Genomic DNA, 22,882 nt, shown 5'->3' with positions numbered 1-22,882 from the left:
TCTGTAAAAATCACCTTTTACTCATAGGTTCTAGGGATTGGGACATGGACACTTTTAGGAGGCCATTTATTCAGCCTACAAGGGCCCTCTCAAACCAGACTTTAAGGTTGTTTGGTCAGGTACTTTGTTACTGAAAGGTCACAGCCATCATTAATGTTCTCATAGGTTTTTTCCAGTTTGTCTGAATAGAGGAAATATGTTCCTTACAAGGTATTCAGGGGGAATGAAGAACTCTGGTGTGTGGTAGGCTACAGAAGTACTATCAAGTTGATCAAAGAAAAGAAGAGAAATTCTTCCTCAGGTGGCTTAGGAATTCACCTGCTGGCACTGAGCACATACTCTCAAGGTCTCTTCTGGCTCTTGGTTTGCATACCTTGGTGTATCTACATTCATGGTCTGCATACATGCTTCTTCTAAGAAAGGTCTAAGAGGAAACCTTCAGAAAACAGTAGAGATATCTGGAATGTGAGTTCATCATCAGCACCCTCTCCCCAGGCCTAAGCCTCCTTAGGAAGGAACAGGTCTGTTCCTCCCATTCTCTGCCCCACTCTCATTCCCGGCTCCACCTGACTTGACAGGAAGCACCAGCTGTGCTGCTGGCATCTGTATTTCAGAGTAAAAATATCTACCACACTTCCCCCACCCACTACCACACACAGTTTCATTGGTCACCTGTTGATGTCACCTCTGTCATTTTTTTTTTTTAAAGGAGCCTATGCAATGTCGTGTTCTTTAATTAATTAATTTTATTTATTTATTTTGGCTGTGTTGGGTCTTCGTTTCTGTGCAAGGGCTTTCTCTAGTTGTGGCAAGCGGGGGCCACTCTTAATCGTGGTGCGCGGGCCTCTCACTGTCGCGGCCTCTCTTGTTGCGGAGCACAGGCTCCAGACGCGCAGGCTCAGTAGTTGTGGCTCACGGGCCTAGCCGCTCCGCGGCATGTGGGATCTTCCCAGACTGGGGCATGAACCCGTGTCCCCTGCATTGGCAGGCGGATTCCCAACCGCTGCGCCACAGGGAAGCCCCTGTCACCTCTGTCTTAAGCTCTCACCCTTGCCTTCTGTTCCAGGGATGTTATGCTCTCATCCTCTTCTACACAACCAGTTAGGTCTTTGTACAACATGTATTGGCACAGCTCACAGGTGCCTGTAATTTTTCCTTGACCATGGATTGAACCCGTGCCCCCTCCAGTGGAAGTGCGGAATCCTAACCACCAGACCACCAGGGAATTCTGGTCTGTAGTTTCAAAAGTATTTTAGATTTATTATTTGTGAAAAGGAAGACCTCAGCTTTCTCATAGCCAAACATACAAACAACCACTACCACAGTAGAGTTAACATGCATTGAATGCCTACAGTATGCACATTGCCATACATGTAGTTATCTCATTTAATCCTGACAACACCCCTATGAAATGAGTAGTATTTTCTAATATTACAAGTGAAGAAACTAAGTTTTAGCAAAGTGACTTGTTCAGTGCATATGTGTACATACCACACATGCACACCACACATGTCCACACAGACACATACACAGTTCTCAGAGTTTAGGTTAAAAAAAAAATCCAAAAATTAATATATAAATGGAAGCAGTAAAAAATGTTAAAGAAAGAGAAAAATACTTTAGGTTGGTCTTTTTTGAGGGTAGAGGCATGGTAAAGCATTACAGTAACATTTGTCATTCATGTATGCTATGAACTGAATGTTGTATACCCCTAAATTCGTATGTTGAAGCCCAAATACCCAGTGTGATAGTATTTGGAGGTGGGGCTTTGGGGTCATAATCAGCGTTAGATTAGCTAATGAGGGTGAGGTGCTCATGATGGAATTAATGCCCTTATAAAGAGAGGAAGAAACATGAGAGCTCTCTCTCTCTGCCATGTGAGGAAATGGTGAAGAGGCAGCCTTCTACAAGCCGGGAAGTGTCTTCACCAAGAGCCAAATCTGCCTGACACCTTGATTTTAAACTTCCCAGCCTCCAGAACTGTGAGATATGTTGTTTAAGCCACCCAGTCTGTAGTGTTTTGTTACAGCAGCCTGAGCTGACTGAGACAATGTCTTCATGTAATACATGAACACACATTATGTTATTTACTAATGTGTGCTCTTAGATATGCAGACATAATTGAAATTCAGTCTCAGTTCTCTGGGAGATGGCTGTTTAGCAATGAGAGCAAATCACATCTATAAATTACAGCAAAATGTGCCAGAGTATCAGGAAAAGCAATGGCAGTGTATAAGAAGAGGTAGTTACGTCAGCTTGGCAAAAAAATCAGGAAATTTTGAGGAAGAAAAGATGTTGACTGAAACCCTGAATAATAGACAATATTTGTTTGTTTGTTTGTTTTTTAACATCTTTATTAGAGTATAATTGCTTTACAATGGTGTGTTAGTTTCTGCTTTATAACAAAGTGAATCAGTTATACATATACATATGTCCCCATATCTCTTCCCCCTTGCATCTCCCTCCCTCCCACCCTCCCTATCCCTCCCCTCTAGGTGGTCACAAAGCACCGAACTGATCTCCCTGTGCTATGTGCTGCTTCCCACTAGCTATCTATTTTACGTTTGGTAGTGTATATATGTCCATGACACTCTCACTTTGTCCCAGCTTACCCTTCCCCCTCCCTGTATCCTCAAGTTCATTCTCTAGTAGGTCTGCATCTTTATTCCCATCTTGCCCCTAGGTTCTCATGACCTTTTTTTTTTTTTCTTTTTTTAGATTCCATTTATATGTGTTAGCATACAGTATTTGTTTTTCTCTTTCTGACTTACTTCACTCTGTATGACAGTCTCTAGGTCCATCCACCTCACTACAAATAACTCAGTTTCATTCCTTTTTATGGCTGAGTAATATTCCATTGTATATATGTGCCACATCTTCTTTATCCATTCATCTGTTGATGGACACTTAGGTTGCTTCCATGTCCTGGCTATTGTAAATAGAGCTGCAGTGAACATTTTGGTACATGACTCTTTATTTATTTATTTATTTATTTATTTATTTATTTTTGGCTGTGTTGGGTCTTCGTTTCTGTGCGAGGGCTTTCTCTAGTTGTGGCGAGCGGGGGCCACTCTTCATTGCGGTGCGTGGGCCTCTCACTGTCGCGGCCTCTCTTGTGGAGCACAAGCTCCAGACACGCAGGCTCAGTAGTTGTGGCTCATGGGCCCAGTTGCTCCGCAGCATGTGGGATCTTCCCAGACCAGGGCTCGAACCCGTGTCCCCTGCATTGGCAGGCAGATTCCCAACCACTGCACCACCAGGGAAGCCCCCTATGACTCTTTTTGAATTATGGTTTTCTCAGGGTATATGCCCAGTAGTGGGATTGCTGGGTCGTATGGTAGTTCTATCTTTAGTTTTTTAAGGAACCTCCATACTGTTTTCCGTAGTGGCTGTATCAATTTACATTCCCACCGACAGTGCAAGAGGGTTCCCTTTTCTCCACACCCTCTCCAGCATTTATTGTTTGTAGATTTTTTGATGATGGCCATTCTGAATGGTGTGAGATGATATCTCATTGTAGTTTTGATTTGCATTTCTCTCATGATGAATGATGTTGAGCATTCTTTCATGTGTTTGTTGGCAATCTGTATATCTTCTTTGGAGAAATGTCTATTTATGCCTTCTGCCCATTTTTGGATTGGGTTGTTTGTTTTTTTGATATTGAGCTACGTGAGTTGCTTGTATGTTTTGGAGATTAATCCTTTGTCAGTTGCTTCATTTGCAAATATTTTCTCCCATTCTGAGGGTTGACTTTTTGTCTTGTTTATGGTTTCCTTTGCTGTGCAAAAGCTTTTAAGTTTCATTAGGTCCCATTTGTTTATTTTTGTTTTTATTTCCATTTCTCTAGGAGGTGGGTCAAAAAGGATCTTGCTGTGATTTATGTCATAGAGTGTTCTGCCTGTGTTTTCCTCTAAGAGTTTGATAGTGTCTGGCCTTACATTTAGGTCTTTAATCCATTTTGAGTTTATTTTTGTGTGTGGTGTTAGGGAGTCTTCTAATTTCATTCTTTTACATGTAGCTGTCCAGTTTTCCCAGCACCACTTATTGAAGAGGCTGTCTTTTCTCCACTGTATATGCTTGCCTCCTTTATCAAAGATAGGGTGATGATATGTGTGTGGGTTTGTCTCTGGGCTTTCTATCCTGTTCCATTGATCTATATTTCTGTTTTTGTGCCAGTACCATACTGTCTTGATTACTGTAGCTTTGTAGTATAGTCTGAAGTCAGGGAGTCTGATCCCTCCAGCTCCGTTTTTCTTTCTCAGGATTGCTTTGGGTATTCGGAGTCTTTTGTGTTTCTATACAAATTGTGAAATTTTTTGTTTATTTCTGTGAAAAATGCCAGTGGTAGTTTGATAGGGATTGCATTGAATCTGTAGATTGCTTTGGGTAGTAGAGTCATTTTCACAATGTTGATTCTTCCAATCCAAGAACATGGTCTATGTCTCCATCTGTTGGCATCATTTTTAATTTCTTTCATCAGTGTCTTATAATTTTCTGCATACAGGTCTTTTGTCTCCTTAGGTAGGTTTATTCCTAGGTATTTTATTCTTTTTGTTGCAGTGGTAAATGGGAGTGTTTTCTTAATTTCACTTTCAGATTTGTCATCATTAGCGTATAGGAATGCAAGAGATTTCTGTGCATTAATTTTGTATCCTGCAACTTTACCGAATTCATTGATTAGCTCTAGTAGTTTTCCGGTAGCATCTTTAGGATTCTCTGTGTATTGTATCATGTCATCTGCAAACAGTGACAGTTTTACTTCTTCTTTTCCAATTTGTATTCCTTTTATTTCTTTTTCTTCTCTGATTGCTTTGGCTCAAACTTCCAAAACTATGTTGAATAATAGTGGTGAGAGTGGGCAACCTTGTCTTATTCCTGATCTGAGTGGAAATGGTTTCAGTTTTTCACCATTGAGGACGATGTTTGCTGTGGGTTTGTCATATATGGCCTTTATTATGTTGAGGAAAGTTCCCTCTATGCCTACTTTCTGGAGGGTTTTTATCATAAATGGCTGTTGAATTTTGTTGAAAGCTTTCTCTGCCTCTATTGAGATGATCATATGGTTTTTCTCCTTCAATTTGTTAATATGGTGTATCACGTTGATTGATTTGCATATATTGAAGAATCCTTGCATTCCTGGGATAAACCCCACTTGATCATGGTGTATGATCCTTTTAATGTGCTGTTGGATTCTGTTTGCTAGTATTTTGTTGGGGATTTTTGCATCTGTGTTCATCAGTGATATTGGTCTGTAGTTTTGTTTCTTTGTGACATCTTTGTCTGGTTTGGTATCAGAGTGATGGTGGCCTTGTAGAATGAGTTTAGGAGTGTTCTTCCCTCTGCTGTATTTTGGAAGAGTTTGAGAAGGATAGGTGTTAGCTCTTCTCTAAATGTTTGATAGATTTCGCCTGTGAAGCCATCTGGTCCTGGGCTTTTGTTTGTTGGAAGATTTTTAATCACAGTTTCAGTTTCACTGCTTGTGATTGGTCTGTTCATATTTTCTATTTCTTCCTGGTTCAGTCTCGGAAGGTTGTGCATTTTTAAGAATTTGTCCATTTCTTCCAGGTTGTCCATTTTATTGGCATATAGTTGCTTGTAGTAATCTCTCATGATCATTTGTATTTCTGCAGTGTCAGTTGTTATTTCTTCTGTTTCATTTCTAATTCTATTGATTTGAGTGTTCTCCTTTTTTTCTTGATGAGTCTGGCTAATGGTTTATCAATTTTGTTTATCTACTCAAAAGAACCAGCTTTTAGTTTTATTGATCTTTGCTATTGTTTCCTTCTTTTCTTTTTCATTTATTTCTGACCTGATCTTTGTGATTTCTTTCCTTCTGCTAACTTTGGCGTTTTTTTGTTCTTCTTTCTCTAATTGCTTTAGGTGTAAGGTTAGGTTGTTTATTTGAGATGTTTCTTGTTTCTTAAGGTAGACTGTATAGCTATAAACTTCCCTCTTAGAACTGCTTTTGCTGATCCCATAGGTTTTGGGTTATTGTGTTTTCATTAATAGACAATATTTGAATGGGGATGGCATCCTGGGCCAGCACACATTGTGACCAAAGCCCAGGAGGTGAGAGAAGCAATGGCCTCCTGTAGTAGAATTAGGATTGCACTATCATATGTGAAAGTGAGGAGTAGGTTGGGAAGGTGGCTGGGGTTAGATCACATAGAACCTTGCATGTCAGACTGAGGAATTCAGATTTAATTTTGCAGGTAATGAGGATGTTCTAAACGTTTTTGAGTAGAAAAGTGACATAAATGAAGGCTCCCAAATTGGTAGCCTAAGAGCCAGATATTACCTACTGACGTGTTATGTTTGGCTCAAATGATATGGTTCACATAAAAATGTCTACTCTGGTTTCTCTTTTAAAAAGTTGGAGGATTTAGCAGGACTCGCCTGCTTCCCTATAACCACAATGACTGAAACTGAGTACCAGCATGCCTTTTAGGGCATACACTCACCACGTTCAGTTAGCCACAGTCCATACCACTTTTTACTTCCTTCTACAAATCTATTTCATTCCATTTTATTCCCTGTTTGTCCTCTGTTGGCATAAGAATATGTGAGCTCTGATGTAACTGATCAGTTTCTGAAGATGAATCTGACAGTACTTTCAGGCAGGTTTGGATTGGGGAGGCAGGGAAATGCTACTGCAATCCCCAGTCTCTGTTGCAGCCCTCAGTTCATTTTGGGTTGTATTCAATTTGTGTGTTTGCCTTTCCCACTGGAGGAAAAAGTAGAACTCTTTGAGACTGAGTATGAATTACCTTATTATGCAAAACACATTGCATACAGCAGACTATTGATAAATGTTGACCAGTTGGAGTAGTTCAGGTCAACATTAGTGAGGGTCAGAGCTAGGTTAGAGACAGAGATGGAAAAAGTCATGCAGGAAAGGTGGTGTATAAGAAATATGATTGCCAGATTTCCACTAACTGAAGCGATTGTAGTAATAAAAAATATTAACTCTCTTAATGGTTTTACAACAAAACTTTATCCCCATGAGATGAGCACTATTATTATTCCTAGTTTATGACTGAGAAAATGGAAGGGAAAGGGAAGGAAAATCAAGGAGAGCAAGTTTTTCAGCCTAAGTAGGATGTTAAGAGAAGGAAGACAGGCTTGTGAGGAGACAAGATGAATTCAGATTTGGACCTGTTGAGCTATGTGGAAATTTCCAGCAGGAAGCCAGAAATTCAGTTCTGGAGTTCAGGAGAAAGGTTAAGGCTAGAGTAGTAGAATTGCCTACAAGTAAAAAGAATTAGCTTGTGGAATGAATTCATTGACTTGGGAAAAGGTGTGTAAAAAGAGGAGAGGGGAAGTACAGAATTTTTGGAAAAGTATGCCGTTGGGGGTGGGAAGAAGGCAAGTCAGAAAGCTAGAAAGTGGATGACTTCAGTGCGACTGCAGAGAACTGGTCATCGAGTTTTGGACTGGGTTGTCCCTGAGAGAGCAGTGCCAGCAGGATGATGGGGAAAGAAACCAGACTTTTAAGGCCTGCTGAGTCGAGACCATTCACTCACGAAATCTGTTGTGCAGGAGTAGCGAGAAGGTGGTATCTTAATGGGTAGCAAGGTCAAGAAAAAGTTTTGAACAGATTTCACGATAGAGGAGGCAGACATTTGTCCTTTAAGAGAAGGAAAAGTGAAGGAGGAAAGACTAGAGATACAAGAAAATGAGGTTGTTGTTGATGGAGTAAGGTCTTTGAAGAAGCAGAAGGAAGTGGGGATCAAGGGCTCCAGAAGAGGGGTACTCATTAAATAGGTATAGGAGTACTAAAGTTGGGAGTACAGGAGATGCAACAGAACTTAGATAAGGAGGTGGGAGGAGTGAAATTATTTTCAATAGGATAGTCTTGATCTTTGCAAAGTAGGAAATTAGATCATTTGCCAGAAGTAAGGGATTTGCCGAAAGAGACTTGGGGAGAATGATTACGGGCTGGAACAGTTGCTGTGCCCAGTTGCCTGAGAATTTACTGAGATGTTATATCAGGCAGGAAAAAGAAACCATGCCAGTTATTGGAACAGGCAGAATTTAACATAAGTAATCACTAATTAGTTAAAAGTAGTTAATTGCTCAGGGGTCCAAAAGCAGCAGGTGCAGTGTTCACAGAGTCCAGCTCCAGCATCACGGAGTAGAGCAAAAAAGTGTGGATTTGGAACTGAGAGACAGTTAACTGATAACTGGTGTAGAAGAATAAGAGGGTTGCCCAATACAACAGTTAATGCTTAGAAAAGCATTATTCCTTCTTTCCTTTCCATATTCAGAATCCTAAAGGATAGGAAAGTACTAGAGTCAAGGAGAATGCATTGCCGCAGAAGGTGAATGGGAGCAGTGGAGTACCTGACTATATCCAACATAAAACAGGAACACAAAAACAGAGTGTATTTATTTTATTTGTTTGTTTTGGGGAGTTAACTCACCCCTGATAACTGCTTTCTGTCTTCCAGAGCTGGAGAAACTTACTGTAATTCAGCTGTTTAAATGAGGGTGAGCTAAGAAACAGTGATCTGAGTGTGGATACAGTGTGGGCTGGTCGAGAAAAGCTGGTGGTTGAAGACCAGCAGAGCACGAGCCTGGAGGTGTGGCTGAGTTAGGGGGCAGGTTCAAGTGATTAGAATCTTGATAAATGTTGACAGTTTGCCTTCAAAAATGTGGTCTTGTTCAATAGTATTTGATTACCAAGTGTCATCTAACTATGAGTGAGGCTAATATCTTTTCACGTGTTTAGCTATTTGGATTTTTGTTTTTCTGTGAACTCCTACTGGTCCTGCATGGGGGCTTTAAGTGGAGGACAGGTTCATTTATGTAATAAGAGTGTCCTAAGTGTCTGGTAAATCCAAGGTCCTGATGCAACCTGGTGAACTAAATAGACATGGTTCCTGACCTCTCCGAGCTGGATGTGGGCGAGACAGTAAAGAAGAAAACAAACGTATAAATACACGTCTCCATCAGGTCTGTGAAAGGAAAGAAGGGATACTGCGAGAGGAAAAGGCAAGGGGGATATCCTTTAGATGCGGTGGTCAGGGAAGGTCTTTCTGAGGAGACATTTAAGTGTAGACTTGATAGATGAGAAATGAAGGGCCACGAGGAGAGTTGGGGAAAGAAGTACTCTTGGCATCAGAGACAGCATGTGAAGATTTTCAGGTGCAAAAGAACCTCACATTTTTGGAGAAGTGAAAGATGGCCAGGCCAGTGAAAGTACAGTGAGTAATGAGGTGGGATTTATTTCCTGTCCTGGCTGAATTCAGGGGGATAGAACTCTTGAAGGCTTAAGCAGACCTGAGCACTATATTCAAGGCTTGCTTTTCTTAGATAAAAAGCCTACAGTGAAATTTTAGGCCAGTGTCTTGTGTGGGTTTACTTGTGGAATTATGGCTTAGAAGCTGACATCTGCCCACAGGCAAGGCTACTCTTGGACCATTCGTCACAGAGAAGGATGGGTTTGAATGGCTTCCGAAAGAAGAGTCAGTCCTTTCCCCTAATTGCCCCTTCCTGTCACTCACACTTTTGTAAGGATGGTATTTGGTAGAGTTAACTGCTATCCCCCCAGCGGCAACATCAGCCTCCTTTTGCCTCTCATCCACCCTCATTCCACCTCAGGGAGGAGAAACTGAGTAGGCGGAAAACTAAACAGGGGCCCGAAGGAAGCCCAGGGAAGGGGGATCGACTGTGGTTTGCATTCCCGTTCTCCATGTGGGGTCCTCAGGCTCTCTCATCTAACATAGCTGGTGAGTGGCATATGCATGAGGACAGCCGTGTGTGTGTGTGTGTGTGTGTGTGTGTGTGTGTGTGTGTGTGTGTGTGAGAGAGAGAGAGAGAGAGAGAGAGAGAGAGAGAGAGAGGGAGAGAGAGGGGTGGGGACTCACCGGAGGAGACAGTTAGGTCCACTTCTAGCCCTTTATCCTGCTTTTTCTAAAGGGAAAATGAGGCCAGGTGAAACCCCCCAAAGGGGAGAACAGAGCTGATGGCCCCGGTCTCCCCTTGTCGGGATAATAATGCTGCTCCCAGCGAGTGGAGCTGAAGAGTGTCTAGTCTTTCCTGTGTCTGAAAGAACGTCCTCAGGTCGCATCCTTTAATCAGTATCCTGTCTCTCTGGAATAACTGTCATTGCTTTCACATTTACTCAGTGAATTCCTAAGACTTTGGCCACTTCTGTGGCCCTCTTCATGTCACTCTTACCTTAGGACACCCAGACACAGTAAGGACATGGACGTGCCTCCATCTAGCCCCTGGTCCTGAGGGGTATGTCCATCCTCCCTGACTAGTTCCTGAAATTTTTTGTTTTCAATCAGTCTTCCCACGTGGGTGGAGAGCAGTTTATATACTAGGATGTCAGAACTCTCGAGAGTTACCTGTGGTCCTGGGGTGAGCTGCATCCAGGAGACTTGCCCAGGAGTTCTCTCCCTGAGCCCCTGGAATGCTTGGAATCTTTTCCCTTGGGGTTGTCTCTAAGCCCAGTTGTCCCCTTCCCTGAGCAGTTTGGGACTGTCTCTTACTCCTGCCTTTGTTCTGCTTCCCAGATGGCAAGTAGCCTCCAGCTGTCTGTGGGAATTTTTTTCCTTGAGAGAGAGGGAAGAGAGGGGTAGTGATACCATCTAGTACGACAAGGATGGACCTGTAGAAGAAAGGGGGGTGGTGTATAAAGGAATCCCTTAGGCACTGGGTGGGAACAGTTGAAGATCAAGGTTTTAGTGTGTAACCCACACTTCTTTAGCACTTTGTACTTCCCAGAGCTCTTTCACATTCCACACATCTTAGTTTACTCACCGGGACTCTGAGGCAGGCAGGGTGTAGATTATTTTTCCTTTGGAAGATGAAAAACCAGACACAAAAAAATTATGCAATTTGCCTGAGAACAAAAAGCTAATGACAAAGCCAGGAGGCTCTCTGCTAGAAAGGATTTTTAAAAAGAAACTTGCATGGCTTGCAATTTGTTAAAAAATAATGCATAGTGTAATTTTTAGAAAAGTAGAGTTTGGGATTTGGGGTGGGGCAGATCCGTTGTTATAACTAGCCTGATCCTTCTTGCCTGGATGGTCCTTTACAAATGACTTATTTCCTAAATCATGTTGGGTTTACTTGGACATCATAAATAATAGCACCATGACAACCATGGGAAAACAGTATGCTGCCATCATAGTTTTTCTGGGGCCTTCTTTCCTTCTTTTAGTTGAATGTCTAAAGATGCTTCCAGAAAAGAAATGCTATACATATGTAGGCCAACCTTGAACTTCTTTTTAAAGAGGAGTATGAATTGCTGCCCAAAGTGCATATCAAATAATCTCCTAGACCATAAAACCACTCATTTCCATTCCTGTAGTTGATGCCACAGACACTAAAGACAAATTCTCTCAGTCCTCTTTCTTGTGAATTTAGTCTTTTTGGAAGGTTCCTCCAGAAAATGGCTACCCCTGGGCGCCTTTAGACCAGAGCCTCTCCTTTATCCCAGGGCTGGAATATATGAAATGTCAAGGGATCTATGTCCATAGATCATAAAAATGGCCAAAGAGGCCTGGAATGTCTGCCCATGTGCCCTGTACCAACATGGATTTAAGAAAAACACGTCCATTCTTCTAGCCAGCAGTATGGTCTGGCAGGCATCATCAGCCTGCAAGGTTTACTACTTTATTTTGGATCCATCACAGAGAATAGTCCAGAGCTGAGCTGACGTACATGAAGCCTTATGTGCCAGGCACAGGGCTAAAGGCTTTACATTCATTATTTTATTTAATCGTTATGATAACCTGTAAAGTAGATAGCCACTCCCATTTTAAAGCTAAGAAAACAGGCACAGAGAGAGTCAATAACTTGCTCAAGACCACGCACCTGGTAAGACTGGAGCTGGAACTCAAAGCAGGGCAGGACCACAGGGCAATGCTGCCTCCAGTAAACCACCACAAGGGGGCGTCCTGCCCATGTCCACTCCAGTTAAAGGTGTGTTTTATTTTTAGTCCCCGGGGGGTGTGGGGTGGGACACAGTTCACACATTGTTCATTCCCACAGTTTCTGTCCAAATGCTGAGGCTATTTCAGTATGGGAAAGTTTCAGACCAATGTACATGCGTCCACCAGTATCGGTCACTGTAATTCCAGGTGTAAAAAAAGCAAAACTCCTTGAAGGAAGCCACTGTACTGTGAATAAAAAAGTATGTTTGATGGTAGGAACCAGATTTTCCTTCCTGGGGCAGTAAAAGAAAGGATCGGTTTTACGAAAAACTAACAGAAAGCTTCAGGTTTCAATCACCAAGTATGTAGTATTATAATTACACAGAGCACTTGGTGCACATGGTCAGAGCATATAAGAGGAGTTTTCTTCAGAAGCTGTGAATCATCCAAGCCACGTTTTAGTTGTCAGGGTAAAGCTGAGAATTCATGAGCTCATTTCCCTTCTTTCCATGTCATCCGACAAATAATCAGAGTGGCAAAGCAATTGGGATACAGTGTCATAGGACAAAGGCTCCTATTCAATGTTGGTAAGTGAAACCTGGGACTTGTAGGAATGGCGATTCCTGTCCAGCCTCTGACACATCTAGGTATGAGTATGTGATGGGGCCAGACCCCACTGAAACAGGAGTCCTTGAACGGGTTGAGCACTTAAAGACAGGAGAAGAATGTATGTTCTGTAGGAACAGCTCCACTCTTATCTGAGAGAATCAATAGCATTTAAAATGCCTAATAGACAAAATGTGAGCGCAGTGGCAGTGCACCTCAGTGGTCATTTTAGAATCTCTTAGGTCTGTCCACTGGTTCCTGTGGGACTGAGGGAAACAAGGTGGCTTTGCCCAACCAGCCTACATCCTGCAGTGCCCAGTGAGACAGGCCACTGAAGCAGCCCCCCAAAGACCTGCAATGCCCAGGACCATGACTCATCAGCAGAAAGAAGAAAATGTGGCAGAAAACTTCAGGGGTGGGAGGGGGTTGGGAAGTGAAAATCCGACTCAGGAAATCCTGAGGCTTCAGATGAGGCTCAAGGGAGAAAATATAATGGGGGTCAAGGCAGAAGGTTACACTATAGCAGTCATCCAGCTTAAAGGCACATTATGTTAATTTCCTTGACAGCTTTAATTTGCTGGTTTAAATCTAGTGAGCATCTGGAGAAGCCAGGTGCCCCACTGTTCAGGCCTGCTGGAGCCATTTTATTTTCTTTGCAGAAGACAAGATGACTAGGGGCAGCAAGAAGGCAAATTTGGGAATAAAATGTGTACGTTTTCCAAAACCTCCCCAAATAACTGTGACACAGAGCTTGGATGGAGAAACTGCCCTAAGCCACTATAAACCAGCACTGTAATACAGGTAACACCTTAGGAGGGGTTAGCTTAAAGCAGAATTTAAGAAATGTCGGAAAGCAAGGCGAAGAGCGTGGAGGGGAGAATGGGGAGAGGGGGTGATGTATAAGTAGAGATCAATTTTGCATCAGACTGGCTCTACAGAATCATTTTATGTATATGTACTTCCTGGATTTTCAAAAAGCAAACCAAAAGGAAATCCATCTTTTGCATCATCTTGTTGAAAGACAGCCATTAGCACACTCACATTTACTGAAATAAAGTAAGACTTGCCTTGTGGGTGGGATGTGTTTTTCTTCCATGTCTCAGTCTTTGTATTTCTCATGCTCTGATCATGGCCCACCTGAGGCACTTTCAAATTTCACTGACCCCTGGAACTATTGTCTCCTGCCAATCTATGTCCAGATAGGCAATAAGGGGTCACTAAGAGAATTCAGGTGAATCTAGGAGTGCAGCTCAGCTCTTTTTAAAAATTTTGTTGGAGTATAGTTGATTCACAATGTTTTGTTAGTTTCAGGTGTACAGCAAAGTGATTCAGTTATACATATACATATATTCATTCTTTTTCAGATTCTTTTCTCATATAGGTTATCACAGAATACTGAGTAGAGTTCCCTGTGCTATACAGTAGGTCCTTGTTGGTTATCTATCTTATGTGTAGTAGTGTGTGTATGTTCATCCCAAACTCCTGATTTATCCCTCCCCCACCCCCATGCTTCCCCTTTGGTAACCATAAGTTTGTTTTCAATATCTGTACGTCTGTTTCTGTTTTGTAAATAAGTTCATTTGTATCATTTTTTAAAATTAGATTCCACATATGATATCATGTGATATTTGTCTGTCTTAGTATGATCATCTCTAGGTCCATCCATGTTGCTGCAAATGGCACTATTTCATTCCTTTTTATGGCTGAGTAATATTCCATTGTATATATATATGTACCATATCTTCTTTATGCATTCCTCTGTCTATGGACATTTAGGTTGCTTCCATGTCTTGGCTACTGTAAATAGTGCTGCGATGAACATTAGGGTGCATGTGTCTTTTCTAATGCCAGCTGTGTGTATGCATATGTGGATGTGCATGCATATGTCCAGCTAACACCCAGGTTTGCCCACGCCAGGGAAAGGAGGGGCACAGGATGGATATCATCAGGGAATAATATGGAAACATTTGCACTTGCTTGAAATTTATTTCTGGTATTTTTTTTTTTTTTTAATAAATTTATTTATTTATTTATTTATTTATTTATTTTTTGGCTGTGTTGGGTCTTCGTTTCTGTGTGACGGCTTTCTCCAGTTGCGGCAAGCGGGGGCCACTCTTCATCGCGGTGCGCGGGCCTCTCACTATCGCGGCCTCTCTTGTTGCGGAGCACAGGCTCTAGACGCGCAGGCTCAGTAGTTGTGACTCACGGGCCTAGTTGCTCCGCGGCATGTGGGATCTTCCCAGACCAGGGCTCGAACCCGTGTCCCCTGCATTGGCAGGCGGATTCTCAACCACTGCGCCACCAGGGAAGCCCTATTTCTGGTATTTTTTATCCTCCCTCTTCTCTCTATCTCACCCTGCCCTCAATCTGCTTGTTTAGGCACTTGATGATTGATAAGTCAATACAGTTGACTTTTGAACAATGAAAGGGTCAGGGGTGCCACCCCGCCACCCCCCCCCCCAAATAATCAGAAATCTGCCTATAACTTTACAGTTGGTCCTCCGTATGTGTGGTTGGTTGAATCTGGATTCAACCAACTATGGATTGTGTAGTACTGTAGTATGCATCTATTGAAAAAAACCCCACATACATGTGAACCTAGGCAGTTCAAACCCATTATTCAAGGGACAACTAATAGTTTTTTCTAAGCATGTTCTCGTTGACAGCAAGAAGGAAAGGCATTACTGATTTAAAAAATATATATTTATATTAATTCTCCCATAAAATTTGAGAGTTGGTTGTGGTATAATTGCTAACAAAAATTATACTAAAAGAAAAGATCACCTTTGCAAGTCAGTGGGTTTATAATTAGTTCACAAGAACGATGCCTTTAAATACCTAATTAACTAAAGGCCAAGTCCTCATCTAGGCAAACCATCTCTCTATCCTTTTTTCTCTGGAAAGTGGAGGTGGTAGCCTTTCCCTTCCACCTGCAGTCCTCCCAGGAAATATTTCAAAGTCTGCCTGCTTCACTGTATCTATGCCAACCTACAGAGGGTTGTTCTGCTACAGCCATCACCAAAGCCACTTCCCTTGAAAGCAAATGGCGATGCAATAAGTTGCATTTGCTTTCCCATAAAAATAAATTGACATAATTTGATCAAGTCTTCTTTCCAATTTAAAAGGACATGAAAATAGTCTGCTGAACGAGGGCACATGCGGTAATATGTACTTGAGTTGAGCACATCACTAATATCAGCAGAAAGGTAACTACAAATCAAGCTTAACTGCTTTGCCCATGAAAAGAAAATAAAAAACCTTAACTTTTGCTGGATAGAAGCTCATTGTCTAAATTAAGGTTAGTTAGCTCTTTAGTCTTTTTTACATTTCAAGTTCTCCCATTAGAATGTCCATGAAGAAATGTTATCAGAATGCTAATCCCAATTCTTAGGTCTCCTGGAGGCACATAGGGTCTTCCCATTAGCAACAAAAGTGTGACGTTGCCTACCTATCTGGTGGTGTTTGAGAGATTTCCCAAATAACTGAGAGAAACGAACTTTCATCACAGAGTTCAAATATTTAATGACAAAATTAGAGTTTGCTGTATTAGTGAATCACAGAGCAGGTGTTACTTGTCTCTGAAAGGAACAAAAATGATTATTTGACATCTTAGGGAACTTCTGAAGAATTAATAACTGTACAGCAGACATCAGCAGTGTCACAATTCTAAAAATTAAAAGTGAAACCTATCTTTAATATCCTTTGTTGAGGGCATTCTGTAAATATTTTTACATAAATGCATAACTTTCGTTAGCCACAAAAGTAGTATTAAGACAGATTTCACTGTAATTTTAAGTCTAACACATAACCTTTATTTTTTCAGAGCTTAAAAAAGTTAACTACTGATCTTGTTACATTTTACAAATACCTTCTTTAATATGAAACATTAACCTGAATCACTGTCTACTTCCTGTACACAGGTACCTAAGAGTACTAGGGAAGAATACTACAGCTACATTCCAGGAAGAAGTGAGAACACTGGGAAGTCTCTTTTCTTTACGAGTTGTCAGTACAGTTTAAGAAATCCTTCACTGAAATGTAGTATTTCCAAAACTCAATAGAGAGGTGCAGAAATGAAACAAAGAAATGTCTTTTAGCAAGCCACTGAATTGGTCCCAAATAATGTGAGTCATTTTAGCAATTTTCTCTAGGTTAGATTGTATTAATATTTTGTATTGAAGCACCTTCTACAAAAGGATAGCAAAGAACCTCATGTACGTCATCACAGGGCTCGCTCCTGTGCAAGAAGTCAGGAGGTCCAGGAGGGGCTGGGGTTGCTGTTTGGCCTCTCTGTGGGCAGAGGCCTAGGTAGTAGGACTTGGACACAGGGAGGTCAAGGACATGACCACAGCCTGGAAGCAAATCAATAGAGGAAGGTAATAACAATGCAGATAGTCTTTCTTCAAATCCAGGACATTTCCAAGAAGACTTAAGTCTAAAAGGATAAGCAGAGAGTGAGGAAAAGAGGGCAAGATGTGGAGTACTTGCATTTATGAAGAGTAACTATCACAAGTCTACCGGAGAGGAAAAAATCTCAAATTTCACAGTATGCTTATGACCTCACCCTCTGCTACTTTAGAAGCAGCTTCACAAACACTGTTGTTAGATACTTGGCGACAAATTGAGTTTGGCTGATTGTCAGGGCATTTTAGATTTACCATTTCAATTATTTATACGAACTATCTATCTGAAGCTAGAATTGAATTTGGGAAGATGAATATATCTGTGTGTGTGTGCACGCGTGCACACGTGCATTTTCTATACTGAGGCCTGCAAAGAAAACCTATTTGGTGTGATGTTTTCAGCTTTTCTTAGAAATTGTAAATGCTTCTAATGGTACTCACCAGAGAGCAAGTTCCTTGCTTCTTTAAACTTTTAAGACACCAAAAGAAAAGTACAAAATATTATAGTAAACTTATATAGTTTACCCTATAAATTTTACAGAGTTTTCTTAAACTGGATCATCTCCCTAAGAGGATTCAGAAATTTGTCTCTGGCAAATCCCATCTCCCTTTTGACACATAGTGACTAAGATCATTTTTCCCCACAATAGCCCAATTTTCTATCTCCCTGGGAATGCTTTATCAGGAGAACTTAAGCTATTTAAATCAGCATAAATAATCCCAAAGTCATCATATGCTGCTATAAGAGCCTACAATACACATGGCCTCAATGGGTAGGAAGGAATAGAAAGGGGTCCTAAAGATCCAGGCAGCTTAAAAAAAATCAATGCATCGCAGCGGATGTACAGCTTGCCTCCTTGTTTCAGGAAGACAAAGCACACAGCTTTTATATTTAGCATTTTAACCTTCTAAGAAACCAAACTCCTAGACTGAAAATCCAGGCCTGTGTTGAGTGATACAAAATCAGGAGCTGTATGAACCAACCTCATTCAGTCTGACTGCAATGTAAAGGCTTTATGACTGTGCTGTTTTATGTCAGACCAGGCAAGTTGCAATTGCCATGAAATGCAATTTGTCAAGAAAAACCCACACTTTAAATTAGATTAATAGACAGCAATAACAACATCAAAACCTCCAAAAATCAGATACCAAGAACCGAAGGCCATTTCCCAAGGACATTATGAAGGCGTCTCTAAACAGGCATGACTTTGTAAAAAGAAAAGAAAAAAGATTTTAAATGTAGTATCTTTTCACATTATCCTTTACACAGACCTTTATCTGGACAAATCAATTCTTGATAAAAATCCAAGCTCTTTTCAAGACCAGCTACTGTAATTTGGGACAGTGACAGAGAAACATTCATGAATGCACAGAGGTTTTTAAATAGGCTTTTCCTTAGGTCTTTAATCTCAAATTTTTATCCTTTATACGGTAATTCTAAATAATCAGCCTGGAAACAAGTAATGGAAGAATTTAAACTGTAGCTCAGAAAGTAGATTTCTATCTGTGATTCTGATTTGTTTTTTTGAATGCTGGTGATGGCTCATGCAAGAAGTTACTACACGAAAAGCAAAATCTAAGACTGCTGTTTCCCCTGATAAATCCAATTGTTTTTTCTAATACAGATTTGTGTCTCAGGATATAGAATCTTAACCTTCAGAGATTAAGAGTAGCTAAGAAACTGAGTGAAGCCAATCACTGCTTGACTTTTATTTCCAACCAGGAACAATAACATCTGACGTCACCACATTAAAATGTCTTCCTGCTTAATATCAGGAAAAAAATACAGTTTAGACCTAGCTCAATATATCATTTGGTCCAAATTTCATATTCAAACTACCAAAAAAAAAAAAAAAAAGCCTTAAAGAGAAAACACATACAGACACACGCATACACACAGTGGGAAAAAAATAAAGCTGATGCTTGCAGCATTTCTTAGCAAGATTATTAGGGAAATGTATAAACACAACATCTTTTCTCTCATATTAACATCTGAAAAGGAAAAATAACCTAAATGTCCACATTTTGGGAAAAAAAGAAGCAAGCGGAGGTCCAGAATTCTTGTAAAAACTGCTGAACAAACTTCATTTTCTCTTAAGAGGTCACCAGGAGAGGCAGTTTCTCAACATTTGTGCTTCATGGCAAGCTAAGGAGAGAAAGGGACAAAAGTAAGATGTTAGCAGCAGTGGGGAGAGTTCGTTTGCTGCTCCTTGCCCACATCCGCGATGAGAAGCAACACCAAGATTCTCCTTGCTGTGGCAGATCACCACTACAGTTCACAGTGGCACTTAGTAAATGTGCAGCATGTCCCTAAACAGTCCCCTGAGCACTGCATTTGTTACTCCCCCTTACAGTACTGTTGTTGGTGTATGTGTCCAGGTCAGGGAGGGTGCTACGTGATGTTCCTTCAGGCCACTGAAGGAGCAAATGGAAGAGGCAAAGTAGAGGCAGAATGAGTGACCTACCCTAGAAACAAAGGCCTCTGGGCTCCCAGGTTACTAGTTATCCAGGAAGACCAACACTCTCCAAATGTATTTACTGACATCTCGTAAAGTATTAAAAATCACCAACTGTAGAGAAACAAACAAGCTGCAATAATCCACGTAATATCCTGGACATTCAACCAGGTCCAAAGCACTTGACAATTAGACTGTTTTACCAACCAGGACTGAACAATAGTAGACTGTTTTACCAACCAGGACTGAACAATAGACCAAATTCAGACCTTGACTTACTGCTCCCACTGGTATTTGAAAAATGTGGTTTATTGAAATGTTAGATCTTTATAAATGGGAACACCAAATACCACTGTATCATTCAATAGCTTCCCAAGCCCAGCTGGAGCCCATGATAATATATTTAAGGAAATGTATGGAGGTACAAAACATAAAATTAATCTGACATTGCCTTCCATAGCCAGATCCCTTCCAAGGAGCCCATACACTGATGTGAAGCAGAAGGCAGGGTTGAGGCTGAATTGTGATCCCTCGTGTCTAGAGTCTGTTATTAGGGATTAATCCCTGAGGTTGGGGCTGGAGTTACTGGGGGTAGTCGTGTCGCTAAATTAATCTCTAATTGGGCAATGTCAGCTGGAAGAGCTCCAGGTGCCTGTACCTGGTGAAGCCAGCCTAAGCGAAGACCCTCAAGGACCTTTTGCAGTGCTGATGCCAACAGCCAGTCAACTGTCAGATGGTGTTTGTGAAGCCCTGAGTGTGTCCAGGCTGCTGTGCTAAAGTGCTGTTGGTTTTTGCCAAGAAGGCTAACTCCTGAACTCGAAGACTTTACAGTCCAGGAAACATGGTGGGTGGAAATGGCAGAGCCGGGGCTCTCTCTCAGATCCGTCCCACTCCCTGGCCACACTCTGAGCCCCTCCACTGTACGGCCTCCACTTCTTGCTCTGCCTCTAGTTTTAATACATTATTTAGCAATGTGGACCATTCAAATCAACACAGAGCTGTTAAGTGTTATGCATAATGAATACCAACCATAAATATTTGATCAGTGCTGCTGTCCTGTTATTCACTCAGCTGTTAACCTTCAGCTAATGGGCTTTGCCAATTTACCCACAGTCATTAATCCTCAGCAGCAATCGTGTTGCTTCTCACGCCAGACCCTGGTTACCTCTCCAGTGCAGCTGGGACTGGCGCTAAGGGGAGCCCCAGCTGGGCGGGGCCATGCCAGTTCAGCTTCGCAGAAGTACAGCTGGATTGGACGTTTTGCCATTTGAGGTATTTTTGCAGAAAGGCGCATCATTTCCACGCTACCTTGTTTTGTTTTTTTAACTTCCTGGGAGTTAGAAGCTTTAGAATATGGAAGGCACGGTGCTGTTGCTTCCCTGCTACAAATCTGCTGTATGACCTTGAGCTCTAAGCCACAATTGCTCCGTACCTCAGTTTCCTCATGTCTGTAAATATCATCTCCAACTCAAATGCTTATGGATTAATGTAGATGTCAGAGTTCCTACAGAAGAGAAGTTAAAAACTTCCTTTTGCTATATTTTTGTTCTCTTCATGTTTCATGGAAAGCTTTCTCTTTCAAAGCTGTGTAAATGACTCCATCTAAATAACAATGACAATAATAGAAAAAGTTGTTACTCATACAGGGGGTATTTTTTAAGAGGCCTGGACTCTTGAGGCCCCTTCTCGCTTAGACCCCCAGGGAGTAGGTGACCGTGGTAGGGACAGAGGGAGCCACTCCCTGCCAGTGAGGGAAATGCCACTCACCGCTCCCTCCCCTACAAATGTGCGCTTGTGCAAAACAGGGCAGATCACTGTTCTTGCCTGTGGGAAATAAACAGCATCTGAGGACGCCTAGGTGTGGGTATCCCTCTCGCCTGCCGACTCACCAGTCAAGGCAGGCGTCAAAGCACTGCGCACGCTGCACTGTCGCACTTTCTGAAGCAGAGGAGAGTGAGCAGGCCTGCTCTGCGGCTGAGCTGGACTTCCCTAAGGTCTGAGACTGTACCAAGCTCACAGTTCAGGAAGGAACCACGCTTCCCAAGCCAGGCTGAACAGAGCTGGGGAAGAGGGGGTGCAGACACCTTTCCATTGGCTCTGCGGGAGCCAAGCGCCCACATGTCTTGATGGCAGGCGCCTACAAAGGTGATCCACTCACTAATGTACCTGGGTCTCTGTAGGAGTCCTGGGAAAATCGAGAAAGCCAGAGGATAGCTTCTTCTATTGCAATCCAGAAGGTGTGCCCTACTCTCCAGCTGAGGTTGCATGCTCTTGTTCAACCAGGGAGCCCAGAGGAACCCAGCACTGCCTTTCTCTGTCAGGGGTCTAACAAGTGCACTGTGTCTCGACGTCTAAACACAGCCCACTCTTGATGAGTCACCAGAGCCATGTTTGGGGAGGCAGTGGTGGAAGGCCTGGGTTCCACCTCTGAACTCTCTCCTCACCAGTAGGCCTGGTAGGGGCTCGGCCAGTGAAATGACATCTAAACGGACAGCCTACACTAGTGGGACAAATCAGGAGTCCTGGTCCCTGGGAAAATAGCCACACCTTATCTCAAGAGGGCAACCTCCTCCTGAGGAATCCTGCCCATGCTGGTGATTCATAAGCACACATCCCAGACTTGCAGTTTTAGAAAACTGCAAGTCTGGTTACTGTTGTGTCTCTCTCCCACTCCCTCAAACACACTGAGAGACACTAGCAGCCCCTCCCCCCACCCTGACGCCACCCACAGGAGAGGAAGCCAAAGCGAGTGGAGACTGCCCCCTGCTGCGCCCATCTCTACAGAAATAGGTAACTGGCTGGTACCAGTCCTCCCAGTGGTCAAAGCCAGAGACCCCTGTGCCTTTGGTGGCCTAATCAGTTTCTGTTCTGACAGGTCCTGTTTGCAAGGGCTGCTCTGTGTTTAGAAAGTGTCAGCATTCAGCAGGAGGCCCTCCCACCCTCCTTTGGAGGGCACAGACTCTTCACCACCAGTCCCTCCCCACCCCTGGGCTGGGATCCTCGGTCACATTTCTCCAACCCTCTACAGTGCTCATCATGTGATGGATTGCAGCAGGCTCAGCAGAAACCATTTTTATGGAAACAATTATAACTAATACTAACTGAGATTTATATGCACCAAGTATTGTGCTAACCAATTTATAGGTTTGAATGCATTCAATTCTCTCAACACCCTAGGAGAAAGGTACTATTATTAGTTAGCCCTATTTTACTGATGAGGAAACTGGGGCTTAGAGAAATTAAGCCCCTGCCCAAGGTCATGGAGTTGCTAAATCAAACACAAGATGTTAACTACCATACCATACTGTCTTCCCAACTACCTAGCAAACTTGGCCACAGTATCAGGGAAACAGGGTGACCAGGGCCAAGAATTCTGGCCATCTAGTTAGGCTATCCAACCCAGTGTTTGTATGACCTCCTCTGAGGCAGACAGTGACATGGATGACCTCCAGGTATTGTCTACTCCACATTAGGAAGAATGATCTCACAGACTTCCTTGGTAACCTGGTTCATGGCCTAATCATTAACC

At 42.3% G+C, this 22,882-nt stretch overlaps 1 protein-coding gene and 1 long non-coding RNA gene across 7 annotated transcripts in view; both read right to left on the bottom strand.

The window, feature by feature from the left end:
- Positions 1-3,584, bottom strand: part of LOC309625154 — a 190,987-nt gene extending 187,403 nt beyond the window's left edge. The window contains exon 1 of the long non-coding RNA XR_014242361.1: positions 2,971-3,584. This is a non-coding gene — a long non-coding RNA (uncharacterized lncRNA). The remainder of the gene's footprint in view (positions 1-2,970) is intronic.
- Positions 3,585-14,865: 11,281 nt separating this feature from the next.
- Positions 14,866-22,882, bottom strand: part of STXBP6 (syntaxin binding protein 6) — a 264,226-nt gene continuing 256,209 nt past the window's right edge. For all 6 annotated transcript variants that reach the window (XM_082384259.1, XM_082384265.1, XM_082384262.1 and 3 more), the window contains one exon: positions 14,866-19,043. In XM_082384259.1, the coding sequence (XP_082240385.1) occupies positions 19,020-19,043 (24 nt within the window). In that variant the 3' untranslated portion in view covers positions 14,866-19,019. The remainder of the gene's footprint in view (positions 19,044-22,882) is intronic.

Source organism: Balaenoptera borealis (genome assembly GCF_965194805.1).
Source record: "Balaenoptera borealis genome assembly, chromosome: 3".
Taxonomy (NCBI): Eukaryota; Metazoa; Chordata; class Mammalia; order Artiodactyla; family Balaenopteridae; genus Balaenoptera; species Balaenoptera borealis.
This window is presented reverse-complemented; position numbering and strand designations above follow the sequence as displayed.